Raw genomic sequence first — 24,554 nt, 5'->3', positions numbered from 1 at the left:
CTTGCATAACATTTCAGTGGATTGAGGAATTGGCTTAGGGTTGGTGCCTTGGTAGAGTTTGGTCACTTTTTAGGGCAGGTTCTACGGGGTTATGGCACCATGCGGCCTGGGGAGGACCGGTTAGCCTCCCCCTTTTGGGGAGTTAGGGGTCTGTCAGGATCAACCTTGGGTGTGGCTCGAGGTTTGTGAATGCAGACTGTCCTGGAGACTCGATTGGATGGGTGCCTTTCGCTGAGACTCGCGTCTGGTGTTTGGGCCCTCCGGTGCGAGCCTCCCTGCTGGGCCTGCCTAACGGGAGCTGTGGCTCACAGCTCCGGCTGGGGGGCCGGGTCTCTCGCCCGCTGAAAAAGGCAGGGGAGCGGTCTGAGGAGACCCCTGGCCCTGACCTGGCCGCAGTTCGGTTGCCCTTGCCGTTGCTAGTTATTTTAATAAAAGTGGCCCATATTTTCACCAATTTAATTGTGTCCGTCTCTTTATTCCGACTTGGGGGGCAAATATATGAATGAGAGAGAGAGAGAGAGAGAGAGAGAGTGAGAGTGAGAGCACGCAATGTAGCCAAAGATGGGAAGCTGAGAAGAGTTAAAAACAGGGAATATAGAAGCAGAGACTAATGAGGTTGGTGGGGAAAAGAAAACAAGGAAATAGTGTGGGGAGTGTGATGCAGGGGGAAAGGAGATACCATTAACAAACTCTTGCGGGTTCCCTACCATGCAAATGGACCAGTGGCCAACCCTGCACAAGTGGTCCATAGTGGTCCCAGGCAGAGGATGCAAGAGCGAGGGAAAGCTGGAGATAGGAGGCAGGTAAAAGTGATTGCACTATGTGTGGACAAGAAAGGAGGAGAGACTGTAGGAGTTTTCAGGGAAGGGAAAGGGAAAATAGTGGAGGGAATGAGATCCACCACCCTGCTCATTTCCTTGAGGGTCCCCTGCTTGTGAAGTCTATTTTGTTGAATAATCAAGGCCCTATTAGAACAACTGTGCTGTAAATACCCACCATAACTCTTTAGGAATAAAAGGTTGTATTTTTTTAAGGACTGGAAAGCCAGTGAACATCTAAATCCGTTAATCTGAAGGACACTCATCCTTTTTGTTAAGTATTAGGATTCATACTTTAAAGGACGGTTGCTGTAATTTGTATTCTGTGAGGATGCATATCTGAATAGTTGCACTAGCAACTACTTAATCAAAATCAAATCAGAAACTGACAGATAAGTATTCCTATTACAGCCACAAGGAGGTCCATCTATTATTGGTATGGGATATGGTGATTGCCATTCAGGCAGAGTGCTGTTAGTAGAACGTTTATCAGTTCCTACTATAATTGCTATCCAAATCTCCAGAGCAGTTTTAAAGTGCTGAATAAAAAACAAAACGTAGTAGGACCCAAACTTGCAAAACACAGTTATGAAAGAGCAGGAGAGTTATGAAAGAGCAGAAAACATAATATAACTAGTATTACTGAAAGAACAATGACACTCTCTGGTGACAATTCAATTAAATAACTTTGATAGGGTTGAACCTACTTCTGATAAACATCATTTAGTCACAAAACACAAAAGGAGCCACATTATTAAAACCAACTTCATCAATTGGTTTGGAGTCAGTGCAGGATTTTTGTGGATGGAAGGGTGGTGATTTTTGCTGATTCCCTCCTCTGAGTCCCCCCACCCCACCCCCGCTCTTGCTCTTTCCTAGGGATCCCCTGTCTTCCTTGCTCCCTTAAGCAGTGTTTCAGGAGGCATTCTGGGTTGTCAAGGGAGGAAGGGGATGAGAGTGTTGCATTTTGCTAATGAAAATTCTTTCAGTGAGTAGAAGTTACTGCTGGATCCAAGCTGTTATAAGCAGATTAACTATCACAAATTCATCAACCTCTCTGCTCCATGGTCTTGGTATCAATGCTTGGTAGTAAAACCTCTTGCTCACTACAATGAAAACACATGAAACATTTTACTGGTGAAATAGACTGGTGAGATTGCCACTGATGTGTTTTAGATTTTTAACACTATGTTATATTGTGTACTTTCGATGTGTATTCAACCCAGAACTTCCCATCCAGATGGATAGCCAGAATATAAATACTGTTTCATTACTAAGTTTAATTATCTTATTATTTGAGTTGCTTATAGTCCACCTTTTTCACAGGCACTCAAGTTGGATTACTCATAGTATAAAACAAAATGTAGCAGGGGTGGCCAATGGTAGCTCTCCAGATGTTTTTTGCCTACAACTCCCATCAGCCATGCTGCCTGGGGCTGATGGGAGTTGTAGGCAAAAAACATCCGGAGAGCTACTGTTGGCCACCCCTGAAATATAGCATTAAAATGTACCTTATGGTTACTGGAGTAAAGAGCAGCATGGTGGTAACATTGTCCAAAAAGGCTGAAAGGATTGCAGCAATAAGGCAAAGAATGATAATCATCGCCCACACCTTGCCTCGAGACAGTCTGTAAGCCTAATGAAAACAGGCATAGAGAAATTAAATTGGTGAAGTGAGTGAACAACATATGACAAGTTCTTGGTGAGCCACTTAAACATGGAGCTTTCCTTGGGCATCATTTCACATCAAGAGCCATGCTGCATATTGTGTCCAAAAAAAATGCCCATTTATTAAGAATCATCAGTTTCAAAGAAATCAGGTCAGTTTCTCAAGATTAATGAAAATACTTTAAATACATACAAAAAGGATGAAGACAAAAATGGTAGCTCATGCCAGCACTCTTGTCTTCAGTGTGCTTTTATCTCAGCCTGCCTACAAGAGCAACTCATACTCCATTCTGAATAGAAGTCAGAACTTTGGAATAATTATAGCCTTTGGCATCTCTCATCACTTTTATTCTTTTGACAGGGTCAAACTAGACATGCACTGGCAGTTCCATGTCTGAAGCTCCCAGTGATTTTTTTTAAAGTTGTTTTTCAAACATAGGAAGGCCATCTGAGATCAGGACCACAGTTTATGAGACAGGAGGTTTCAAATCTCTCCCTCTATGATGTTTTCCTGACCTGAAGCAGGATATCAACCTGGGAGTTTCCCCATAGTGCTATTCTCAATGTATCTGTTAAGTTTAGCCCAAATGACTCATTGGGGACATATCAGGAGAGACTAAGCCCCATTCCCACGCTGCATGGAAAACTGCCACATGCCTGAAAATGAAGCTAAAAATAATTGGAAGCTTTGAACATAAAACATTCATCAGGTTTGGCCCTGAGAAGGGAGGTATAGAGAGAGACCCATTATAACAGTAACTATTAAAAAGTAGGGGCAGCATGGCAATATCTATCTGCTCTCTGAGCCAACTTGGTCACATTGAGATTGTCAATTTTACTGAATCCTTGTGACTGCTTGGATGTTGGGGGAGACTTTTAAGTGAATCAGCCCTTAGCGAGTTCAGCTCCTTTCTGCAAAAGGACTACTTAACAGAAGATATGCCTCTTCGTTAATGAGAAACAGGCTCAGATATATTTATGAAATACTAGCTAGGGAAAGTGAGGCATTCTTAACTTTACATATTTGTAAACACATATAAAATATTGCAAATGAGTGCTATACAGATTCATATACCAGGCAACTGCTCAAAGGAGAAAAATGAAAGTGGCAGTAGTTCTGGGAAGTCTCAATACTGTTTTACTATCCACATGCTAATATTGCAGCTGTATTTAAAAAAAATTTAAATCAGATCTGAAAAACAGCCGAAGTAATACTAGAATGCAACAGGTGGACCAAAGTATCACCTGGATTTTTAAAGAGCCTAGAATGGACTATACGCCAGTGTATATGTAGTGATCCATTCAACACCACTTAATTTGTAAAGCAATCTCTAATCTTAGTGATATTAATGGCTTTTTGGAACAGGTAAGTTCTATGTACCATTAATGTCTTAGGTTAGCCGAAGCAAGTAATTAACCTTGAGAGGAATACTAAAGTGTGCTTTTATTTATTTTTTTCAATACAATATAGATACAGAGCATTTTTAAGCTCAAGTGATAAAACTGGATATAACTGCTTACTTTAAAAAAGAAGCTAACTTACCTTGACTGCACAATAATCAAAAAATCCAGTTTCTGAGAAGATTGCAACTAAAAGCATCTAAAGAAAATAAAAACTATTTTGCAATGAAAGCAGGCATTTTAATCAAAAAAGTAAATAATGTGTTGTCTTCCTCCTCCTATCCCACCCAACCCCTTCACCCCTAAATTCAAAATCATGTTTCTCTTACTCAGGGCTTTTTTTGAGCAGGAATGCACAGGAACACAGTTCCAGTTGACTTGGTGTTGGGGGTATGTGGCCTAATATGCAAATGAGTTCATGCTGGGAGTTTTCTACAAAAAAAAAAAGCCCTGCTACAGTAAGCTACAGTTACTAGCAGATACACTCCAGTTACAAGTTCTGTAAAACCATGTTCCTGGAAGTACCTCTGTAGTGCAATTGCTCACTATGTTCACTAGGAAAAAGACAGCAAGACTGGCCTAAGATACTACACATGGTGAGAAAGGTTCCCTAAATCCCTTGCAATGTATTCAATGTAAGCACTCATGCAATGCTGGCAGCATAGAGTGGTACCCAGGATCCACTCAGTTCTAAAGTATAGATGCAGTAAGGAGGAAGAGTCCACTGAAAATTGTTGAGCAAGAGCTATGATTGCCAGCCTCTGGGAGCTATCTCCATGACTACTGTTTTTGTGAATGGTCCATTTAGTGGCGACGTGGGATAATGCCTCTTTGAACACAGGCTAGCCTTCCCGTTGGAGGCTCTGTATGATTCCCACCTTGATGTAATTTAATATCTTGGAAAAGTGAGAAGTTCAAAATTATGTCTTTGAAAAATGGCGAATGTTTTTGTGAACCAGAAAGTAACTGTCTATGACGGACTCAATTTCAAGCACTAGCACTTTAAATCCATCCACAGGAGCAGGCAGATTGGCTGTGAAGTTTCTGTGATGTTTTGGAAGTCTGAATTGGGAAGATTGTTGGTACATTTTAACTGATTATGGGATTGTAAAAACTTTAATACACATTTCTATTTTGATATTGTAATGTTGTTGTGATTTTTGGATGTTTATGATTTAGTACATTAAAGAAGTATATTTAATATTGATTAAGTATTGCATTGAGTGCATTTCGTTAATATTCCACAACTATATTTGATGTTTCTACTCCATTCTGTGGTACTCCAGGGTTGATTAGCCTCTGGGTGGGGCCTGGAGATCTCCCAGAATAACAACTGATTCTCAGACTACAAAGATCAGTTTTCCTAAAAGGGTTTAACTTTGGAGGGTGGCCTCTATAGCATTATATACTGTTGAGGCCCCTCCCATCCCCAAACCTCATTGGCCCCAGATTCTACCTCCAAATCTCCAGGAGTTTCCCAATCTGAAGTTGGCAACTATAGTAAAAACACTGTCCTACCATTCCACTAAGCCTTCCTCCATCCTAAGTGGCTCTTCCAGATGAGGTGCCTGTTTTTAAAAGTCATCTGAAAATGACGTTTTGATATCCCAGTGATGTACTGTAGTAACATAATGGGAACTAACATTGTTGCAACTCCTCTCAAAAATAACAAATGTGAACAATACCAGTATATTTTCTATAAAATCATTTTAGACCTTGGAGGCACAAGATATACATAAAGAGTTTTAATTACCATTCCAAAAAGTAATGCCAGAGTTTCAAAATCAATCCACTCCACTACTTTGACCAGGCTTGGCTTCTGCAATTAAAGACTGCAATTATAATTTAATCCCATGGATCTCCTAACTAGCTTTCAGCTTTGAAAATACAAACACTGATTTTTTCAATGAAATTTCCTTTCTATGAAATTAATTAGTGTTTTTACAAGGAGCCCAAAGGAGGCACTTTTCTATTGACACCGTAAAATGCTGACAACTTGAAGGGTTCATTTACAGCATACCTACACTAAGCAATTTTTATTCTGTTGTTGTTCCACCTTTATAGAAACAGATGAAAATTGGATTACTGGTTTAGGTGCCTTTCTGCTGATACAGTAATACTATACAACTTCTTCCATGGATGCTTGGATGGAATTCATAGAAGCAGCATTTCGAAAGGTAAAGGGACAAAGGATAAAAATTTAAAAAGTTTCAAACAGTTAAGTAGTTTTAACAGAAATCTTTTTGCTACATAAAAGACTTAATGTAAGTTTTGGAACATAATCAATAACAAGGAAGAGAAGGAGCAAAAAGTACACGACAAGAAGCGTACAGTGACCCAACTTGTCGAACAAGAATCAGTTTTGTATATCTGGTATGGGTAAATGTAAGCTAGGTTTGGTTCATCCAGACTCTTAAGCATCAAGGCAGGAAAGGAAAATAATAAAGAAAATGAAAGGGGGAAAATGAAAATAAAACAATAAATACAGTGTGGGTCTTCATTTTCTTTTTTCCATTTACCTTATTTTTTCTTTCTCTTTTTGCAGTGAAAACTAAGTTATTCAGTTGAGCATGTAGAGTTTAAAAAGGAGCTCAGCTGTATCTTACAAATAAATGAACAGCCTAGCTCCGCATTAAATCCCAACTGCACAATACTTTAGTTTTCAATATACAATTTGTTTTCCTAAAAAATGGAAACTGTTCATCAGAATTCTACTATACCATGCTTAAAGAATGTTTTAAAAATGACAAGTTTCACACAAAAAAGGAGGTGGAAATCCATTTCTTACTAAGGGAATGGGAGCAAGTGGGGACATCTAAGTGTGTCAGTGTTGTTACTAACATTGTTATATTGCTGCTATTGCCTTGCCTAAGTATCAGTGCTGATAACCAACTAAAAACCTATAAAAACAAAAGGAATCATGACTTTTTAAACTTACATCTCCAATTACAGCCAGTGTAGCTAAGGCAGCCAGGGACCCCAGCATCGCAGCTAAAGTTCTGTGAACAATCTACAAAAAAAGGCATGGAGTTACTGATTTCCTTTGTCCAAAGTCCAATTGTGCATTCAGCCTGGCTGCTTATCCCCTCCATCTTCCAATCCTTTCTCAATATTATATAAAGATGCTGCTCAGACCTTCTCTGTTAAGACTCTTGAACCTCTGTTAGATCAGCACAGCAGCAAACCAGGCTGCCTCATGAGGCCTTAAAGGCAAATATTGACAATGTCTACTAGAACACCTGTTATTTTATAGCTATTATAACTGAACTTTCATTTCACTTACTTATTAGGCCTGTAATAGCTTTGAAAATAGTTATTCGACACTGGGGGAAATCCTAAGCACAAATGCACAAGTAGGCTTCCCAACCCTCCTGCCCTGGTGGGGGACCCCAGGATTTCCACCCTCTTCCCCCGCTCCCCAAAAAGACAGAAGCGGGGGAGGGGGAAACGGCGCCAGGGAGCATGGTGAGCCACCCCATCCCGGAGCGGGCGAGGCCGCCGCGCCGCTGCTGCCGCTCCCTCCCCGCCCACCGCAGCTGCTCCTCCGAGAATGGCCCAGGCTGAGCCCATCTCGGAGGAGCAGCCAAGAGGCGGCAGCAGCGCAGGCAAAACCAGGGGAGGGCTGAGGCAGGCCAGGAGCATGGCGAGCCACGAATCCGGGCCCTTCTAGGACCCAGACTCACGGCTCGCCACGCCCCCGGCCTGCCTCCACCCACCCCCCTCTGATTCCACCCCAGAGGCGGAGCGGAGCCGGCGAGGCCGCCATGCCGCTGCTCCCCCCCCCCGCCCCAGCATAGCTGCTCCTCCGAGATGGGCTCAGGCTGAGCCCATCTCGGAGGAGCAGCCACGGCGAGCGGAGAAGAGGCGGCAGCTGCGCGGCGGCGTCGCCCGCTCCGAGACCGGGCGGCTCGCCACGCTCCCCAGCGCCGTTCCCCCCCTTCCCCCTAGCTCCACCCCAAAGTCTCCTGGCTCCACCCCCAAAGTCCCCAGATATTTCTGGGATTGGACTTGGCAACCCTATGCACAAGTAAGGTTGCCAAGTCCAATCCAAGAAATGTCTGGTGACTTTGGGATAGAGCCAGGAGAGTTCGGGGGTGGAGCCATGAGCAAGGTTGTGACAAGCATAATTGAACTCCAAAAGAAATTTTGGTTATCACATTTAAAGGGACTGCACACCTTTTAAATGCCTTCCCTACATTGGAAATAATGAAGGATGGGGGCACCTTCTTTTGGAGCTCATAGAATTGAACCTCCTAGTCCAATCTTTTTGAAACTTGGAGGGTATTTTGGGGAGAGACACTGGATGTTACCTCAAAAAACAGCCCCCCCCAGAGCCCCAGATGCCCATGGATCAATTCTCCATTATACTCTATGGGAATTGGTCTCCATATGGAATAATGGAGTGCCCAGAAGACATTTTCCCCACACACACACACTTTCTGATGACCCTGAAGGGGGGGGGGAGAAAGAGAACCTCCAAACCAGGGCATCCCCTGCCCCCACCTGAGGATTAACAACCCTATGCACAAGAAAAATTAAGATTATCACATAACTTTAAATGCAAGAAAAATTAAGATTATCACATAAATTTAAACGCAATTGCTGTTTTAATGAGTAAAGACAGTCACTGAGTAGTTAAGACACAGGAGACTTTGCATTTAAGGCCCATTTTGCACTCTCTGTATTCCTGATTTTCTGAGTTCTGGATTCGTCTCATTTTATTTATCATTAAACACTACCATTCTGCATGAAAGTGTCCCTTTAAGGTTTTCTTGATTCTGAGAGGGAATTGTTTACTCTGCACAGTGTTGAAAGCACTGAGATTTTCTGCCAGTGAGGGGGGAGAAAGCAGCCAGCATGCACCCACTTCATTGTACGACTTCCATCACCTCTGCTGAACTCAGCTACCAGACAGGGGGGAGAAAAGCAGCCAGCGTACTGTCTGCATGATTGGGGAAAGGTTTGCTGGAGATAAGTGTGGATAGTAAAGCAGGCATACAGTAAACCCATCTGAGTTTATTGATTAACTTGTATTGATAAAAAAGTTACTTTAAAAAACAGGGGGAGCGAGGCTGCCCCCTGGTGTCAGATCAGCCTTTTGTGAATTGCAGGAGGGCAAGTGAATGGAAGAAGAGGAGGAGCTTCACAAGGGATTGGCTGAGAACCAAGGGGCATGAAAAGAGGGAAGACATTGCAATAACATGTCTGCTTCCAGTGATCCTTAAGCAGAGGAGTGGTTTAATTCGTCGTTAAAGCACTGTTGTTTAACCCACATAAAACAGGGGTGGAGGGTGTGTTTTATGCTAAATTCAAAAGAGGAATGCAGAGCCCTGCAAGACAGGTGCATTGACAGCAGCACTAGATGCAGAACCACTGAATAAACCCGAGGGAACTCTGACAAGAAAGTTATGTAAAGTACCCATGCAAAATGAGTCAAAAAGAACTCTTATTTTTTAGACCGATTTAAAACCTAAACTGCAGAACACTGGTGGTTGGGTTCACTAAACTTCCTTGTACTGGATGTCATGTGTGTTAATCAGAAAAAAAAATAAAAGCATTATTTGGAATGTAAATAGAGAAGAGGACTGCCACTGTATTTAGAAGGCGGAAAGGGCTTGGAAAAGCCAAATTTCTGACTGAGGAAAACCTGAGCAAGTATTAGAGGCTACTACAAAAACAGTTTCTGATACATGACAATTCTAAATGGGGGTTCTTAGTAGGAAAAAAAATAGGAAAAAAAATAAGCAACACTACACTGTATAAGTGTTGGGTGGTTAAAACTGAGGAAAAGTGAAGCATGAGCTTCTTCAGAAGTTCAAAGGAATTTCTTCAGAAATTCAAAGCAAACAATGGGCTTTTCCAGTTTTCTTTTCCAGTTCCAGCTTTAGGTTTATCCACCAAATTCTCCATGCATTTTTCTGTCTTGAGGCCACTTTACCCTGATGTTTCTGAATGCCAGTTCTGAGTTGGCTTTTTCCTTGTGCAGAATGTTTCTGCTGGTTTTCTTTGTCCCTCTCACTCTCACACATCTCCAGTCCACTTTTTCATGGTTGGACTGCCATTATTGTCAAAATACTCTCCCCCGACCCTTCTCTCCATGAGGATGAGTGGTTTTGTTTTCAATTTTTAAACAGTACTAAAATATTGATACATCGATATAGTATTATAATGGTAGGCAGGACTCGAATTCAGTGGGAGCTCACAGGAGCACAGCTCCTGAACTTTTCTGAGAGTTTCACCTCCTCCTTCTGAGAGTTCCACCTCCTTGTCCATTGAATAGTAGGTGCAGCTGCATAACAATTCCTGGATGAGCGCCACCACCAATTTTTCTACAAAATGACCCCTGATGGTAGATTTGGCAGGTTCTCTGAATTCTCAGCTTTCAATTTATTTTTTTTAGTCTCTAGTCATTTTCCTAGAGGAGAGGTGCCTTTTTCTTTATATCTCTACAAGGGAAGAGCATAGAGACTTACTCTTTTTTAAAATGAAAGTTGAGAATACAGAGAACCTGCTAAGCACCTAATTACAATGCTATACTGTATATCAATATTTTAGTACCTTTTTAAAGAAATGCAGCCTTTATATTGATATATCAATTAAAACTTGCACAACATAATAGAAGGGGGTGCTGGGTCACCACTAATGATGCCACCAATGACAGCAGCCTTCCTTGAAAATCATATGCACAAAAATTAAACTGATTCAATAACTGAAAATGCAGAGGGAGGCCAGACATGCCAAATAACCATGCCCAACCCAATCCTTGTGAACCTACCAAGAAAATCAGAAGTTGCATATGTGGAAAAGCTCAATGACACGAAAAAAGAGTAACTTAAATGTATTGGTTACATCTACAGGGAGTGTGGAGGTCTGCCCCTCACACCAGAATCTTCCCACATTAAGGGATACAGTCATTCTTTTCATTGGGCAAATCCTGAAGAAGTGGAGAGAAGTTACACAAGCCATACTTCCTGCGTCACTGCTTCTGAAGCTGTATGAAGTTGCTCAATGCTCAAAATAAAATTTTCCTTCTAAAAATCTTAAAGCACATTTAAAAAGTGAATAAAATACATTAATATCCTTGGAGTGCACATTAAATTGTTGCATTCATGATCATGTCTTATTTCTCACAATATGAATTTAAAAACAGAACTTCAGTTTAGTTGCAAATTGATAATCCTGCTGCAGATGTTCAAGTCATAAAACAAAGATAACTAATTTCTTGGAATTTTCATTACTTTGACACATTTTGTAAATATCTGAGAAGAAAGAAGGAAGATACAATGTCTCAATAAATGGTCTGTTGTTTAAATGCCCAGAATTGACTTACTTCCCCCTATGTCCAGGAGAATGGTTCTACAAATTGAATCACTTTTGACCATGAAATATGTAATCTCATTAAACAAAATGCAATTGTGAAAGGTTTAATATAATTGAAATAACTCACTGCTGTCAGTGAATTGCCTTCAAATGAGTTGGAATGATTAAAATATTACTCAGAGGACAGTTAGATTTCTGATCAAAGTATCATTTCACAAAATCTCATTCACTGCTAATTTCATTAAAATGGCACTGGCTGAAGAAAAAGTTATACTGCTGGGCACTCCATTATTCCCTATGGAGACCAGTCTCCATAGGATATGCTGTTTACTGCTATCACATCAGGAAGAAGTCTGAGCAGCTTTATGTTAGAGCATGGGTCATGTAAAAAAGAATAAAACAGGGGAGGAAAGTTTTATGTAAAAAGAAGGATAAGGATCAATTTCATACAGAAAAGGCTGAAGCCTTCCCACTGTCCACCCTCTATCTCCAGAGCCCCCCCACACTGTTTCACAGCTGTTTTTACCCACACAACTGCTGTTAAAAGAATCCCAAACCTGGAAACAAGCTTTCTGTGCCTGAGGACCTAGAAATATACTGTTGTCAAAGCAGACAATATTGAGCAAGATGGAGTAAATATTTGACTTTGTATAAGGAGATGGTTATGAAGGTATGATTGATAAGGCAACTGATGGGCCTCAAGGGGAAAGATATGGCCACTGGGTATCAAGTTGCAATATTATTTATTTAGATATATTCCGATTTTTTTCCCTAATGGGGACTCAAAGCAACTAACAATGTCATTTTCCATTCCTACCTCTTACTCCTGTGAAGTAGGTTAGGATTAAAGAGAGTGACAGGCTCAATAAGGTCATCCAGCAAGCTTCCATGTTAAAGTGGGAGCTGAAGCCTATGTCTCCCAGATCAGTACTCTAACCAGTATACCATGCTGGTATAACATATCTGAGTAGCACTATTTCCAACAGACTGAACAGAACAGGATTGCTAGCCTGTGGTTGGTAACTAGCAGAAGATTCTGGTCACACTAGTGTCATGACATCATTTCAAGCAGTAATGTCATTGATACAGGAGATGCTCTAGCACTTCTCTAAACTTCTAGGTTTAACCATAGAATTTCCTTGGCATTTTCCCACTTACACCCAGCTGAGCTGTAGGCAAAACAGGCAGGTATTAGGAGAGCAGAAGACCTGATCTCATTGGAACAGTGTAGGTTTGCCAATCCCAGTTGAGGGCAAGAGATCCCCAGGGTTAGAAGCCCCCCCCTCCCGCTTCAGGATTATCAGAAAGTGGGGGGGGGATGTCTGCAGGACACTCAATCAATCTGTTGGTATCTGGGGCTCTGAAGGGGCTAGTGGATGCTGTGGAAGTCTTTGTGGCTTTCACTGTCATCTCATAAGATTTCATACACGCCCTATAAGATGTTATTGCAGCTTCATCATGAGTCCACTGCCATACTTGCTCTAGTCATTTCAGCTCCTGTTCATCCTCTGTAGCTCTATGGTATACCAACAAGTTTGAAATGGGAGCAAAGAGGGCATTGGGAGCTGATTTCATCAATGGCTTCAGAGAGACAGCCATGCCAGTTCTCTACCAGTACATCTAACAAGTCATAAGGGGACACTGTATCTCACAGAGCATTCTGGAAGCCAATTGGATTTTTCAGTTTCCATGGGCAAGCATAAATCAGCTCGCCATCTAGACATAATGGAACTGAGATGCTCAGATGAGCCTTCAGGGCATAGTGGTCCAACCATGGCACTTCATCAATAGCATCAAGGTCCACCTTTATCCCCATCCCAAAGATAAAATTCAGTGTGTGCCCTACTTGATATGTGGAGCCGGATACAATCTGACAGTCCCAGTGCTGCCATCAATGACAGTAGGTCTGCTGCCTGTGAAAAGGCAGCTTCATCGACATGGACGTTGAAGTCTCCCATACTATGAGTCTGGAATACCACAAAGCCCAGCCTGATACCACCTCCAACAGGTTTGGCCGGGTACCTGCTGGTGCAATAGGTAGTCAGTACACCAGCCAAATAGCCAAACTCTCTTCAGCCTCCCATGCCAAGCCTACGCAATCAATGTCAGCAATCTTTGGTGCAGGGAGTAGCCTGAAGGAGAAAGACTCTTGAATGAGCATCACAACTCCCCGCCCCCCAATCCTTTGGTCTAAAACTGATGAAGCACCAAGAGGGACAGCTCTCTTAGGGTTATCATTTCATCCTCCCTCACCCAAGTCTTGGTTACACATACCAAGTCCACCATTTGCACTGCAAAATAATTTTGCAGCATTATGATCTTATTATTAAAGGACCTGTTGGAGAAAGATTTTTTTTCCTAGCCCCACTCCCAATATGTCTCAGGATGAGATAAAGGTTGGAAGGAGATCAAGCATAACCATATCTTCACCTCCTTCCTTTATTACACCATATCCTCCCACATCCCTCAATTACTGGGATTCCCAATTCCATCATGGCCTTCCCCAGCACCATTTCACTCACATTTCCATAGTAGATCACAATAGCTGTTTAAGAGTCTACACAACTACACAGCATGGCTGTCTCTCTGAAGCCATTGATGAAATCAGCTCCCAATGCCCTCTTTGCTCCCATTTCAAACTTGTTGGTATACCATAGAGCTACAGAGGATGAACAGGAGCTGAGATAACTAGAGCAAGTATGGCAGTGGACTCATGATGAAGCTGCAATAACATCTTATGGGGCTTGTATGAAACACAACCCTTAACCTATCAACAATAAAAAACCCATTTTATAAAAACACATCTAACTTTGCCTAAACCTTCCACTAAATTCTATTCCAACCCCCCTCCCATAGCACTCCAGAAATAGATTCTGATAATAAACTCTATTTATCATAAATAAATACAATTAATGACAATTAATAAACCCACAAAATTACTGCTAATGTTCTGGGGGGTGGAATCGTGTTGCTAATATATCTCTACCCCGATCAACAGGGCAGAAGGTTGTTTTATTGTGTCTACCCATAGTCATTTAAAGAGATCTCCTGTTACAGAGAGGGCATCAACAAACAGCTGTGCTCTTAACAAAGGCTTTTTTGAACTGCTCAGTGGAGGCCCAGAGAGACTGAAGTCTGTTCCCTTAGAACAGTGTTTCCCAAACTTTTCCCATTCCTGGCCCGATTATTTTATACTGCTCTTTCCTGGCCCAGTAAAACTTGGGGGTGGAGCCAGGAGACTTTGGGGGTGGAACCGGGAGACAATAAATGATATCTTCCCACGTGCTGGGGATACTGCAAAGGCAGACGATCTGCCATGCACACACCATTTAAACACCTTGCCGGGGGTGTTTAAAAGGGGGGAGGGACTTGGAGTTCCCTTTGCCATCTCCCTGCCTGGTGGGGAGACACCAAAGGCAGGCAATCTTCTCCCCACCACCACCACCCATTTAAAACCCCACCCGGGTGTTTAAAAGGGGGGGGGAGTCTGGAGCTCCATATTGCCATCTCCCTGCATTGCAGGGAGACAGCAAAGGCAGGCGATCTCCCCCCCCCCTTTTAAACACCCCGTCGGAGCTCCCTTTGCCATCTCCCTGCCTGGCAGGGAGACGACAAAGGCAGGCAATCTCCTCCCCCCCCTTTTAAACATTCCATCAGGGTGTTTAAAAGGGGGAGGGAAGCCTGGAGCTCCCTTTGCCATCTCCCTGCCTGGCAGGGAGATGGCAAAGGGCAGCAATCTCCTCTCCCCCCCACCCCCCTCTTTTAAACACCCCGGCAAATGGGAAACGCCACTTTAGAACCCTTCCTCGAGCAAAACAGTTATTGTTCACATAGTTCAATTTATCCTATCTGTACTTTTAGGGTCCTCTGCCCTCATGTAACCACAGCAGTATAACAACCTGGATTTATAAAACTGTGATCCCCAGAGCAATAGAATTCTGTCTTTTCTATCATTCCTTGCCCCTCCTCCCAAAAATGTGTGACTAAAAACCAATGGTGTACAGAGCCTGCTTCCAAATATTCAGCTAAACAGGTAGCCTAAACACAACCTGAACCAATTGACTGGGCTGAAGCAATTATAAATACCTCTCATGATGCCCCCAAATTTTATTTAATCTCTCATAATGTACCTGGATTTGTACTGCCTGGGTATCAGTCACTTCTAGTTCTCTTTTCATTGATCAGGTGAGAACAAGCCATTTTGTTCTACCCTCACCACTATGAAAACCCAGAGACTCATCATTTCCCCAATATCTCCTGACTGAAAGCAAGAAAAAGCAGCTGACTTCTGTGTTTTTGCTGTAGGGTTGGACTTAGAATATATAACGCAATTTCATCAGCTCTTGGGTAAGCTCTGATACATTTTCAGGAATGTTTCTTGTAAAGTTCATAGATCAAAGTTAAAACTTGGGTTGTAAAAGTCTGATTAACATTCTAAATTGATACTGGTTCCCATACATAAAGTAGTGTCTTACAGGGAAAAAAACCAGAGCATCCTTTTTATCTTTAATGTGCTTTCCAGTGCTTCTGGATAAAAGATGCATTGGATCAAACAACTTCTGTCCATCCATCTTTCTTTCTAACAATGATAAAGAGCCAATGAAAAATTGTCTGTCAGTGACTTTGATGTAGTGTTTCAAATGCATTTAAAGCCATATCTTATCAGTTTTATTCTCAAGAATCTGTATTCAGTACATTGCATTTTTCCCAGCAAATAATTCATTTTTAATTGATAAGAACTGCAATACCCTAGCATTAGAGATTTACCATGAGAATGCCTGGCTTCATTTTCTTCAGTCACTATTAAACACTTCAGAATGTTTCATTTTAAGCAGCCAATTATTTTTTCAGATAGGCAGGCCAAAAAGTACATAAGTATTAAGCTTAACATTATCCTGTAACAGTAATAATAGAATCACAAAATCATAGGCCCCAAAATTCTGACCTCCAAAGTGGCAAACACCATTTCTCTGGGCATGTAAGAAAGTGTAACAAGAACTAAACATTGATGTAACCCTTCCTGCCCTAACTCTCATGACCTGCCTAAATTCACAGAATCAGCATTGCTGTCAGATGGCCATCTAGCCTCTGTTTGAAAAACTCCAAAGTCCACCACTTCCCAAGAAAGCCATTAGGAACTGCTTTGTCAGGAAATTCTTACTAATGTTTAGCAGAAAATTCTTTTGATTTAACTTCAACCCATTGGTACCTGATGGTAACCTGTAAATTTTGTCAGAAAAGTTGCACTCTTGATTCTTCAGTCCCTCAACAGATTTCTCAGATTGATTCTATGATCCAACAGTAAACAGTTTTGGATAACCAAAACATCATCATTCATGATTTCCCCGAAAGGCTTTCCATCATTCCAAATTAAATTTCTAAATCAGTAAACTTCTAAATGGAGAAGCCCCAGGGCTCTCATGGTCTTCCCCCCAGATTATTTAAGAAGCATCTGGAATGGTGAGCCTCTCCCCTTAGTGACTCTCTTTACTCTCACTGGCAAAACTGGAAGGATACATGACTTTTGCTCTAAAGCTATAGTAGTCCCAATTAAAATAATAATAAAAAATCCTGGGCATTATTGTCCAATAAGCCTTCTTTCAATTGTTGGCAAACTCTACACCAACCACCTGCTGAACAAACTAATCTCTTGGCTTTGTGACCCAAATGTTTTGGGTCCTTAACAGTCTGGGTTCTGCTCTGATAGATCCATGCTTTATCATTGTATTACAGTTGTCCACTTAACAGAGAAATATGAAGATAGGGGGGAATCAACTTGAAGGAGGTCTTTGATTTGATATACTGACATTTAGCAAATTGGATCAGGTTCTCAAGGACAAAAGACTATTCTTTCTTATTTTCAAACTGTATTCTATAACTAGCTGCCAGGTGTACTAGAGTGGCCAGGGTGACTTAATCAGCAAGATCCTCACCAACTGGGGGAGGGGTCAAAAAAGGAACAATGACAATGAGGGAAAAATAGTTAAGAGCACACTGAGGGAAGGAGCTAATGCAATGAGGTCCGATAAGCAGTGTTCCCTCTAAGCTGAGTTAGCATGAGCTAGCTCACAGATTTTTAGCCTCCAGTTCATGCATTATTGTCATAGCACAGGAATGTTGACCCCAGTCAATTTATGCAGTCTCTCACAACTTTAATGCCAGTAGCTCATAGAGCACAATTTTTGTTCATAAGACTCTGCAGCTTAGAGGGAACATTGCCAGTAAGGGCGGTGGCAAAAAGACCCTGAGTGGGAGGCGGAGCTGCTCCCCTGTTCTAGGCATGTGTACTGTGTGCCTGCTCCTCAGAACGGAGGAAGAGCCCACCAAAAACACGCTCCAAGGTCAGCTTTGAGCAAAGGGCATGAACCCAAGCGTGTAGACTGCACAGGGACCATGAAGAAGATTGGCCCCTTACTTGTTCAACCTCTTTATGAACAGCCTAGTGCCTACCTTCAGGACTGTGGATGGCCATTTTCCTTTTGCTTGCTGAACCAGAAGTTAAAGGATATTGATAGGCAGTCCCCTGTATGCAGTAGCAAATAGAACTTGCTCTCTCTTGGCCTTAGATATTGGCCCAGACTATGGGACTTTGGCTGAATATTTCTTCTATCTCAGAGCAACACAAATCCACTGAGCTTTCATGCTAGCCAAGGCTGACATCTCACCTACTGCGGTTCTCTACAGCAGATACTTGTGGACATTTCATACCAAAAGGCTCTGCCCATGCCAGGTTAGAATCCCTGAAACCATGTTTTATTCTACTAGCACTATCATCTTGAGCAAAGAATCTTTTAATTGTAATTTTATCAGTCACCCTGACAAGCAGTTTGTCTTTTACCTTTTATCTGATTGAAATTAAGTTTCTTTTAAATTTTCTGAACAACAAACTGGGGGAAAAATCCAGATAATTTATATTCTACTTTGTAATACTGTATTAGATATTCCAACTCCCTCTCTTTTAACCTACTGTTTTATATAAGTTTGTAATTAATGCCTAATAAAGGTTCTGACTGACTGAAGCTCTGTCAGAATTATTTGAAAATTAGATTCGGTGAAGTAAAGTAACTCAGATAGATGACAGTTCAAAAGCAAAAAACAAGTATAACATTTTGTTACTTTTGATTTAAATTCTTTTAGGCTCTCATCTCAAAGGAGCATTGCTACTAAGAAGTGGTTTCAGATATCTGTATTAGGGATGGGCACAAACTGGGAAAACAGAGGTTCATTTTGGTTTGTGGTTTGTGAGTCCACACAAACCATGAACCTTCACAATTACCAAACTGGCTCATTTTGTGAGATTTGTGATGTGACAGAATGCCCCTCTGTGGGCTAGAGGTGCCCTAAGAAAGTGCTAATCACAAAGACCAATGAGGGGGTCCTCAGCCAAAGAGCCAATGAAGCTAAGCCTCTCAGCTCAGTATGAGCAGAAGAACAGGTTCCTCAAAGCCCTGAGTAAGCACCAAACACTCCCAACTCCACTGCTCACACTGAGGAATGACTTCCAGTCCCCTTCCCCCTTTACCTCTAGCTGCACAGTATGACAGCCTTTCTGGATGTCCTCAATGCCTAAATTCAAAAGTGCAATAATAGTATAATCTCTTTCAGGGGGACTAATTGGCATTTGATGTTACTGTCATAGTTGTAGGGGTAACCTTTTTCTGGAAGAAAATATTTTTTAAAATGTATGGATGAGGCCTCAACAGGTGTCCATGACTATGCAAAACTATCTTGATTGCATCCTAAAAATAGAGCACTAAATGCAAGACTAAGTGGCTAGTAATATAGCATTAAGAGTCAAAATCATAAGTAGAGAATGATTTTAATCCAGATAAAGAACATTGCCTAATGAGATTTTTAAAATAGTTTTCATCAGTGGAGTGTTGTGCTAAATTTTGTTCAGTCCTTCTGTTACAGGCAATGAAGCTTTGCATAGAAAAGACTCTTACGATGTCTTTGGATACAGAAACAACTGGCTGACCCCAAACATTTGAGGAAGTCCTCTTGAGGTAGTAGTCATAGAAACAAAGCCTAAGGAATCCAGTTCTGCTTTGACAAGTGCTTTTTGTATTGCTACAGTTTTATACATGGCATCAATTTAAGACTGTTGAGCCAATACTTGAAAAATTTCACCCAGTACAGTCTAATTTTTGTTGTTGCTGCTGCTGTATCAGTCTTAAGGAATTAGTGTTGTACTTTTCAGAGATTTTAGTGAAAATGCCTATTGTTTTGTTTGCCTGATCATTTTTGCTGAAATCCATTTAAAATGGCATTGTTAACCTATAAATAAATTAATACTGGGGGGGGGGGGAGATCACACTGTTATACGGTTACATTCTTTAACTGTGAGATCTCAAATAATGATAAATGTAACACATCACAAGAAGATCTAGAATAGCTGTTATAATATAAGAAGATTCATACTGGATCCGACCAATTATCCATCTAATCCAGCATCCTGTTTCTCAGGTGGGTGGCCACCATGATATCAATGTATATGTAAAGCTAGGATTTCCTCCAAAATGTGTACCAATTTACACTGACTTAAATTGAGCATTATTGTCATGGTGCCTTTGCATCCAGTTTGGATAGACCCTCTTGGAGATCACCACAATCCACTTTGGTTTTCAGCACCTGGAATAATCTAGAATCACCTGCAAACTTCACTGCTTACCACTGATTGCAGTTAATTTAGGAACAAGTTAAATAGTACTTGTATCGATGCAGATCCTGTTCTGGCTCTGTCCCCAAATTGCACATAACAATGCATTAATCAGGTTTCTCTGCCAGCATAGGGTTTTTTTTCTTTTCCATCATCTTATATAACACTATATCCTACAATGTTAGCCTCTCTGCAAACAGGACAGATAATGGATCTCTCGAGCTGATCTAGTGGACAAACGTGTAAGAATACAGGAAGAGTCCTGTAGGATCAGACCAAATGTACATCCAGTCCAGCTTCCTACTTCTCAGAGTGACTGGAAATCCTAGAAGCAGCTGTACAATGCTAGAAATCTAAAGTGACTCCAACAGTAGAATGTTGAATACATGGCTGCCATTTGAAGCTAGTGTGCAACAGGTATGAAACTCCCAGTTAAAAGCAGCCTGACAGCAAAGAAATGTAGTGATCAAACACCTGGCAAGACACAGTCCTTAGCTAGTGAGTTGCAAGTGGAATGGTAAACAATTGTGTAGACCTGCAATATTTGTTGTTGGAATGGAATGCTGCTCTTCCACTTCAGTGAAAACAACATTAATTATAACAGTAAATATATGGCAAGACCAGTAAATTTACTTTCAGGACATGCTTCCCACCACCCCGCCAAGATAACATGAACTACTTCTCAATCAAAATTCTGCTGGTAGCTCTCATAAGGAAGAGTGCAAAATCAGCCAAAATTAAAACAATATGTTCCAGAGAAATTTAAATTAATACTGTTTCTTAAAAAATGAAGCACCGCCGAAGTACCAGATAGTAAAGGGTAGCTAGCTGATTTTGCTGCTCTCTTCCCTGATTCAGATTTTATTCTTTTTATTATTATTACATTTCAAATATTACTTTAACACTTGTTCTTAGTTATATTTCGTGTGTTACCTGCAGTCGATGGAGATGTGCAAAGGTGAGATATAATCCTCTAGATCAGGGGTGGCCAACAGTAGCTCTCCAGATGTTTTTTTTGCCTACAACTCCCATCAGCCCCAGCCAGCATGGCCAGTGGCTGGGGTTGATGGGAGTTGTAGGCAAAAACATCTGGAGAGCTACCGTTGGCCACCCCTGTTAAATCCAGTAACATACACCGAGGGCAACCATGGACACAAGCCAAATAATAGTATGCCAGACCATCCTATACAACACATTTTTCTTGTGCCACTCCAAAAGTAGGGGTGCAGGGTAGTGAAGCCAGGCCATGCTGGAGCACAGCTTTCAGTCTCTAGACCTGGAGTACTGATATCATGGCTATCACCACTGCTCTTTATAGGGAGCCACCTCTATGGTCAGTACAACCCTAATCTCTGTGTCCCAGCACATTCTGTTGTTTCACAGAGTGAACTTCCATTGGGCATTTTAACCAAAAAGGCTGCCTATCCTTGACCTTGGGTTTTCAGTTTTCACCTCTAAGTACATTCTTCTTTTTTCTTAAAAATTAACAAACCAGGGAAAAGACAAACAAAGGAAAGTTTAATGTCTCACCTTATTCTTTGAAACAGTTTTATGTTCTTTGTAGTTTTATTGTTCTCTCTTTTAGCACCTCATTTCCTTAGCAGCAGTTCCTTTTACTACCATTTGTTCTTCATGAGAAGAAATCTTATGTCGAATAAAAAGGTGCTGAAAGTTTGGATACATGGCAAATATATTGTTGGGGGGGGGGGATATTTCTTATTAAATTTTTTACAACTTCATGGCTCTCTTTCCCCTTGGTTGCCTTGGGCATACTGGAAGCTGTACAGTAGCATTCAATTAACCTAGCTTAATATTCTACTGCCTGCCTCTATACAGAGAAAGAAAACACAAATACTTTGTAAGATAGGGCACGTGCACAGCTCCTATGAAAACATGACACAACTGAAAATTAATTTTATGAGGCGGGTGAAAATACAAACACAGGGGAGCCTTGGAAGTTGGTTTTCTGATTTACATTGGAGTGGGGGGAAGAGGCATCATCACACGCTGAATGTAGCTAGAAAACAACATCCTCTGTGTGAGAAAGCCAGGCAAAAGCATGAGCAGGAGTATCCAAATCTAAAAATAACAAGCAGCACCATCCAGTGGCTAAATATCAAAAATGTTCTTGATTCTTCAGCCCCAATTACAGTTTCCACTAAATTATAGATGGGAAAATAACATTATGGGGAAAGGATGGGATGGTTAAAAGAATTAATGAAATATCCAAAGGCAATGATTTCAAAAAATTAAAACCTAGAGGGGGGAAATTGGAGATGCAATAAAATAGCAATACTAAATGGATTGTACTCTGAAGATGAAAGATCATGGAGGGAGAGACTCCCTATCTTCTTGAGGGGAAAACATCATTCATTTATATGACTGAAAGGGAATGATCTTCTTTAGGTATCTTTTCCACTGCTACTCCTGAAGCTGAATTAATGTGCACCCAACTACCTCAGAGAGCTCTGGAATCCACCCTTGCTCTTTTCCATCTCTTAAGACTTGTCATCACAGGGCCAAATTATCAGTATTGTTGCATCCTTGGAGCCTTAGGTCCTGCTCCACCTACTGTTTCTGGGATACTTTTTTTGGCAAAGTCAGGCCGGGGGCTCATTAAAACCTGAAGGTATAGACTGTAGACTTATCCTTGCAGGTGTGCATAAGTCAGGTATGCATGCAGGCATGTATAAGCTGGTCCTGAACAGACACTTGCTAGCAGAGCAGCTCACTTTCACACCACTTCTTAAATGCCCAGCCAAGCCTTGGTATATTATCTCATTGGGCCTTCCTCGATGAATCTGCCTTAGTGACCAAAGGTGGGTTCCCAAAAGGCAGTGACAAGAGGTCAGTTACAATATCCAATTGATTATGAGCAGAAAATAGGAACAAATGGTTTCTAAACACTGAAGTTCTTCTTATGTGTTCATCACAAATCTTCAGTTTTTTCCAATGTTTTTAAAAGCAGCCAAAGCTACTTGCAGCACCCCATTTAATTTCTATAGTTTGTGCGCAAAAAACCATATAGACATTCAAATACTGTCTAATAGCCAGTTCCAGCTCTAGACTTAAAGAATAGCACTCTCTCCACCCTAAGAGTTCACAAAACCTTGATTACTTTAGCCTGCCACATATCCAGGTCAGCTATCAAGTTCAATCTGGCTGAGTGAATTCACTTAAGTATAATTTATCAGAGTTCCTCATGCTTTGTTTCCACACTTGCTGGTTTGGCCTTCCTCGTCTTGCTTCCTGTGGACATACCCTAGCTCTGGATGCCTCCTTGCTATATAGTACCCTAGTGTACCAACAGATGCATCATTCATATCATAGAATATACATTATGCAATCACTACAGAGATTACATGTTGTATATCCCAGGAACTAATTGATTTAGCCCAGTAAGTGTGGAGTCTGTGAATGGAAGCTAGCAGTTCAGTGAATGTATGTTTGCTAGGGAACTAAATGTAATTCTGGGTTCTTATGACCTTGCATAAGGTAACTGAAATTTATACGGGTGAAATGTTAATTGGGAGGGCAGGTACATTTCACGTGAGTGTGTTATTGGAATCATTTTATTATTGTACTTATCAAGCTGAAGACTGAAATTTGGTTTCTGTGGTGTTTATTTTGTTCCTTTAAGGAAGAGGACTGTGCCAGAAGACCCTAGCACTTGGTGGACAGAGAAGTTGTATCAAGCAATCACCAGTGGCTTATTTAAATTCAAAGACATTATATGCTGCAGGTTTCTATTCTTTGTCGCACTTTTTTATTTCATTATATGAATCCTGTTGGATTGTTCTCTATGTTGGAGGGTTTTGGCTTGAAATTTATTAACTTACAGTCTTTTACAAGTTCTGTTCCTGTTTTATCCCCATGGAACTCAGAAAGGCAGAGTTTATTTTGGCACCATGACACAAGAACCAGAGAGCTGCAGAATAAAAACTTAGTCTGGTGACTTCCTACACCAAGAAATAAAGGCTTCAGATGAAGTGTACTAACAACTACCCATGGAACATTTTGTCATGCCAGCATAGTATAGCACTGATGATCCTAAAATTAATGCTTACTTTGCTTCGCCCAGTTCAACACTCAATCAGTTTGGGTTTTCATAGAGAAACTAGGGACTCCAGCAATTTTTAAATAAAATGTAAATTTGTTGTGGAATTGAGATCTTATCAGTCAGCTTCCAATTCCATAAAAATGTGGGATTTAAAAATAGAATGAAAAGCAATCATATGCTGAGACTGAGGGAACACAGTACATTTACTTAGCAGCAAGAAGCTTGCCATTTATTTTATTTTTCTGCTTAGTATTTTTGAAATATATTCTGTCAGAAACAATTCTCTTCTTACTGGCATTGAATAAAAAAGAAATGATGAATATCAGGCTTACCTCAAATATGATCAGCACATAAACACCTGCTAAGATGACTGATGCAATCGTTACTTGCGTCTCTACGTTTGCATGAAGGTATCGATATGTCATGGAAAGAGGAACTATTTGTGATTCCTGAAGAAAAGCCTGAACACTTATGTAGTTTTCTTTACTGTTGAAAGAGAGTTGAAAAAATTCTGCTTGGTAGGCAAAAATGGCAATAGCTAGATTGCTCTAATGTTAGAAAAAAAACTGCAAAATTTTAGGAGTAACAAGTGAGGCCCATAAGGAACTTGTGGAGAGGGGGCATCCCA

The 24,554-nt window shown here is 41.1% G+C and overlaps 1 protein-coding gene across 2 annotated transcripts in view; it reads right to left on the bottom strand.

Moving 5' to 3' along the window:
* Positions 1-24,554, bottom strand: part of LOC132590674 (P protein-like) — a 92,282-nt gene that overhangs the window by 19,001 nt on the left and 48,727 nt on the right. For both annotated transcript variants that reach the window (XM_060263642.1, XM_060263643.1), the window contains exons 8-12: positions 24,259-24,412; positions 6,826-6,897; positions 5,641-5,706; positions 4,030-4,086; positions 2,330-2,454 (exon numbers count right to left, since the gene is read on the bottom strand). In XM_060263642.1, coding sequence (XP_060119625.1) covers positions 2,330-2,454; positions 4,030-4,086; positions 5,641-5,706; positions 6,826-6,897; positions 24,259-24,412 — 474 coding nt within the window. The remainder of the gene's footprint in view (positions 1-2,329; positions 2,455-4,029; positions 4,087-5,640; positions 5,707-6,825; positions 6,898-24,258; positions 24,413-24,554) is intronic.

Source organism: Heteronotia binoei, unplaced genomic scaffold (genome assembly GCF_032191835.1).
Source record: "Heteronotia binoei isolate CCM8104 ecotype False Entrance Well unplaced genomic scaffold, APGP_CSIRO_Hbin_v1 ptg000532l, whole genome shotgun sequence".
In the NCBI taxonomy this organism is placed as follows: domain Eukaryota; kingdom Metazoa; phylum Chordata; class Lepidosauria; order Squamata; family Gekkonidae; genus Heteronotia; species Heteronotia binoei.
The sequence above is the reverse complement of the archived record's forward strand: the minus strand, read 5'-3'. Positions and strand labels throughout refer to the sequence as shown.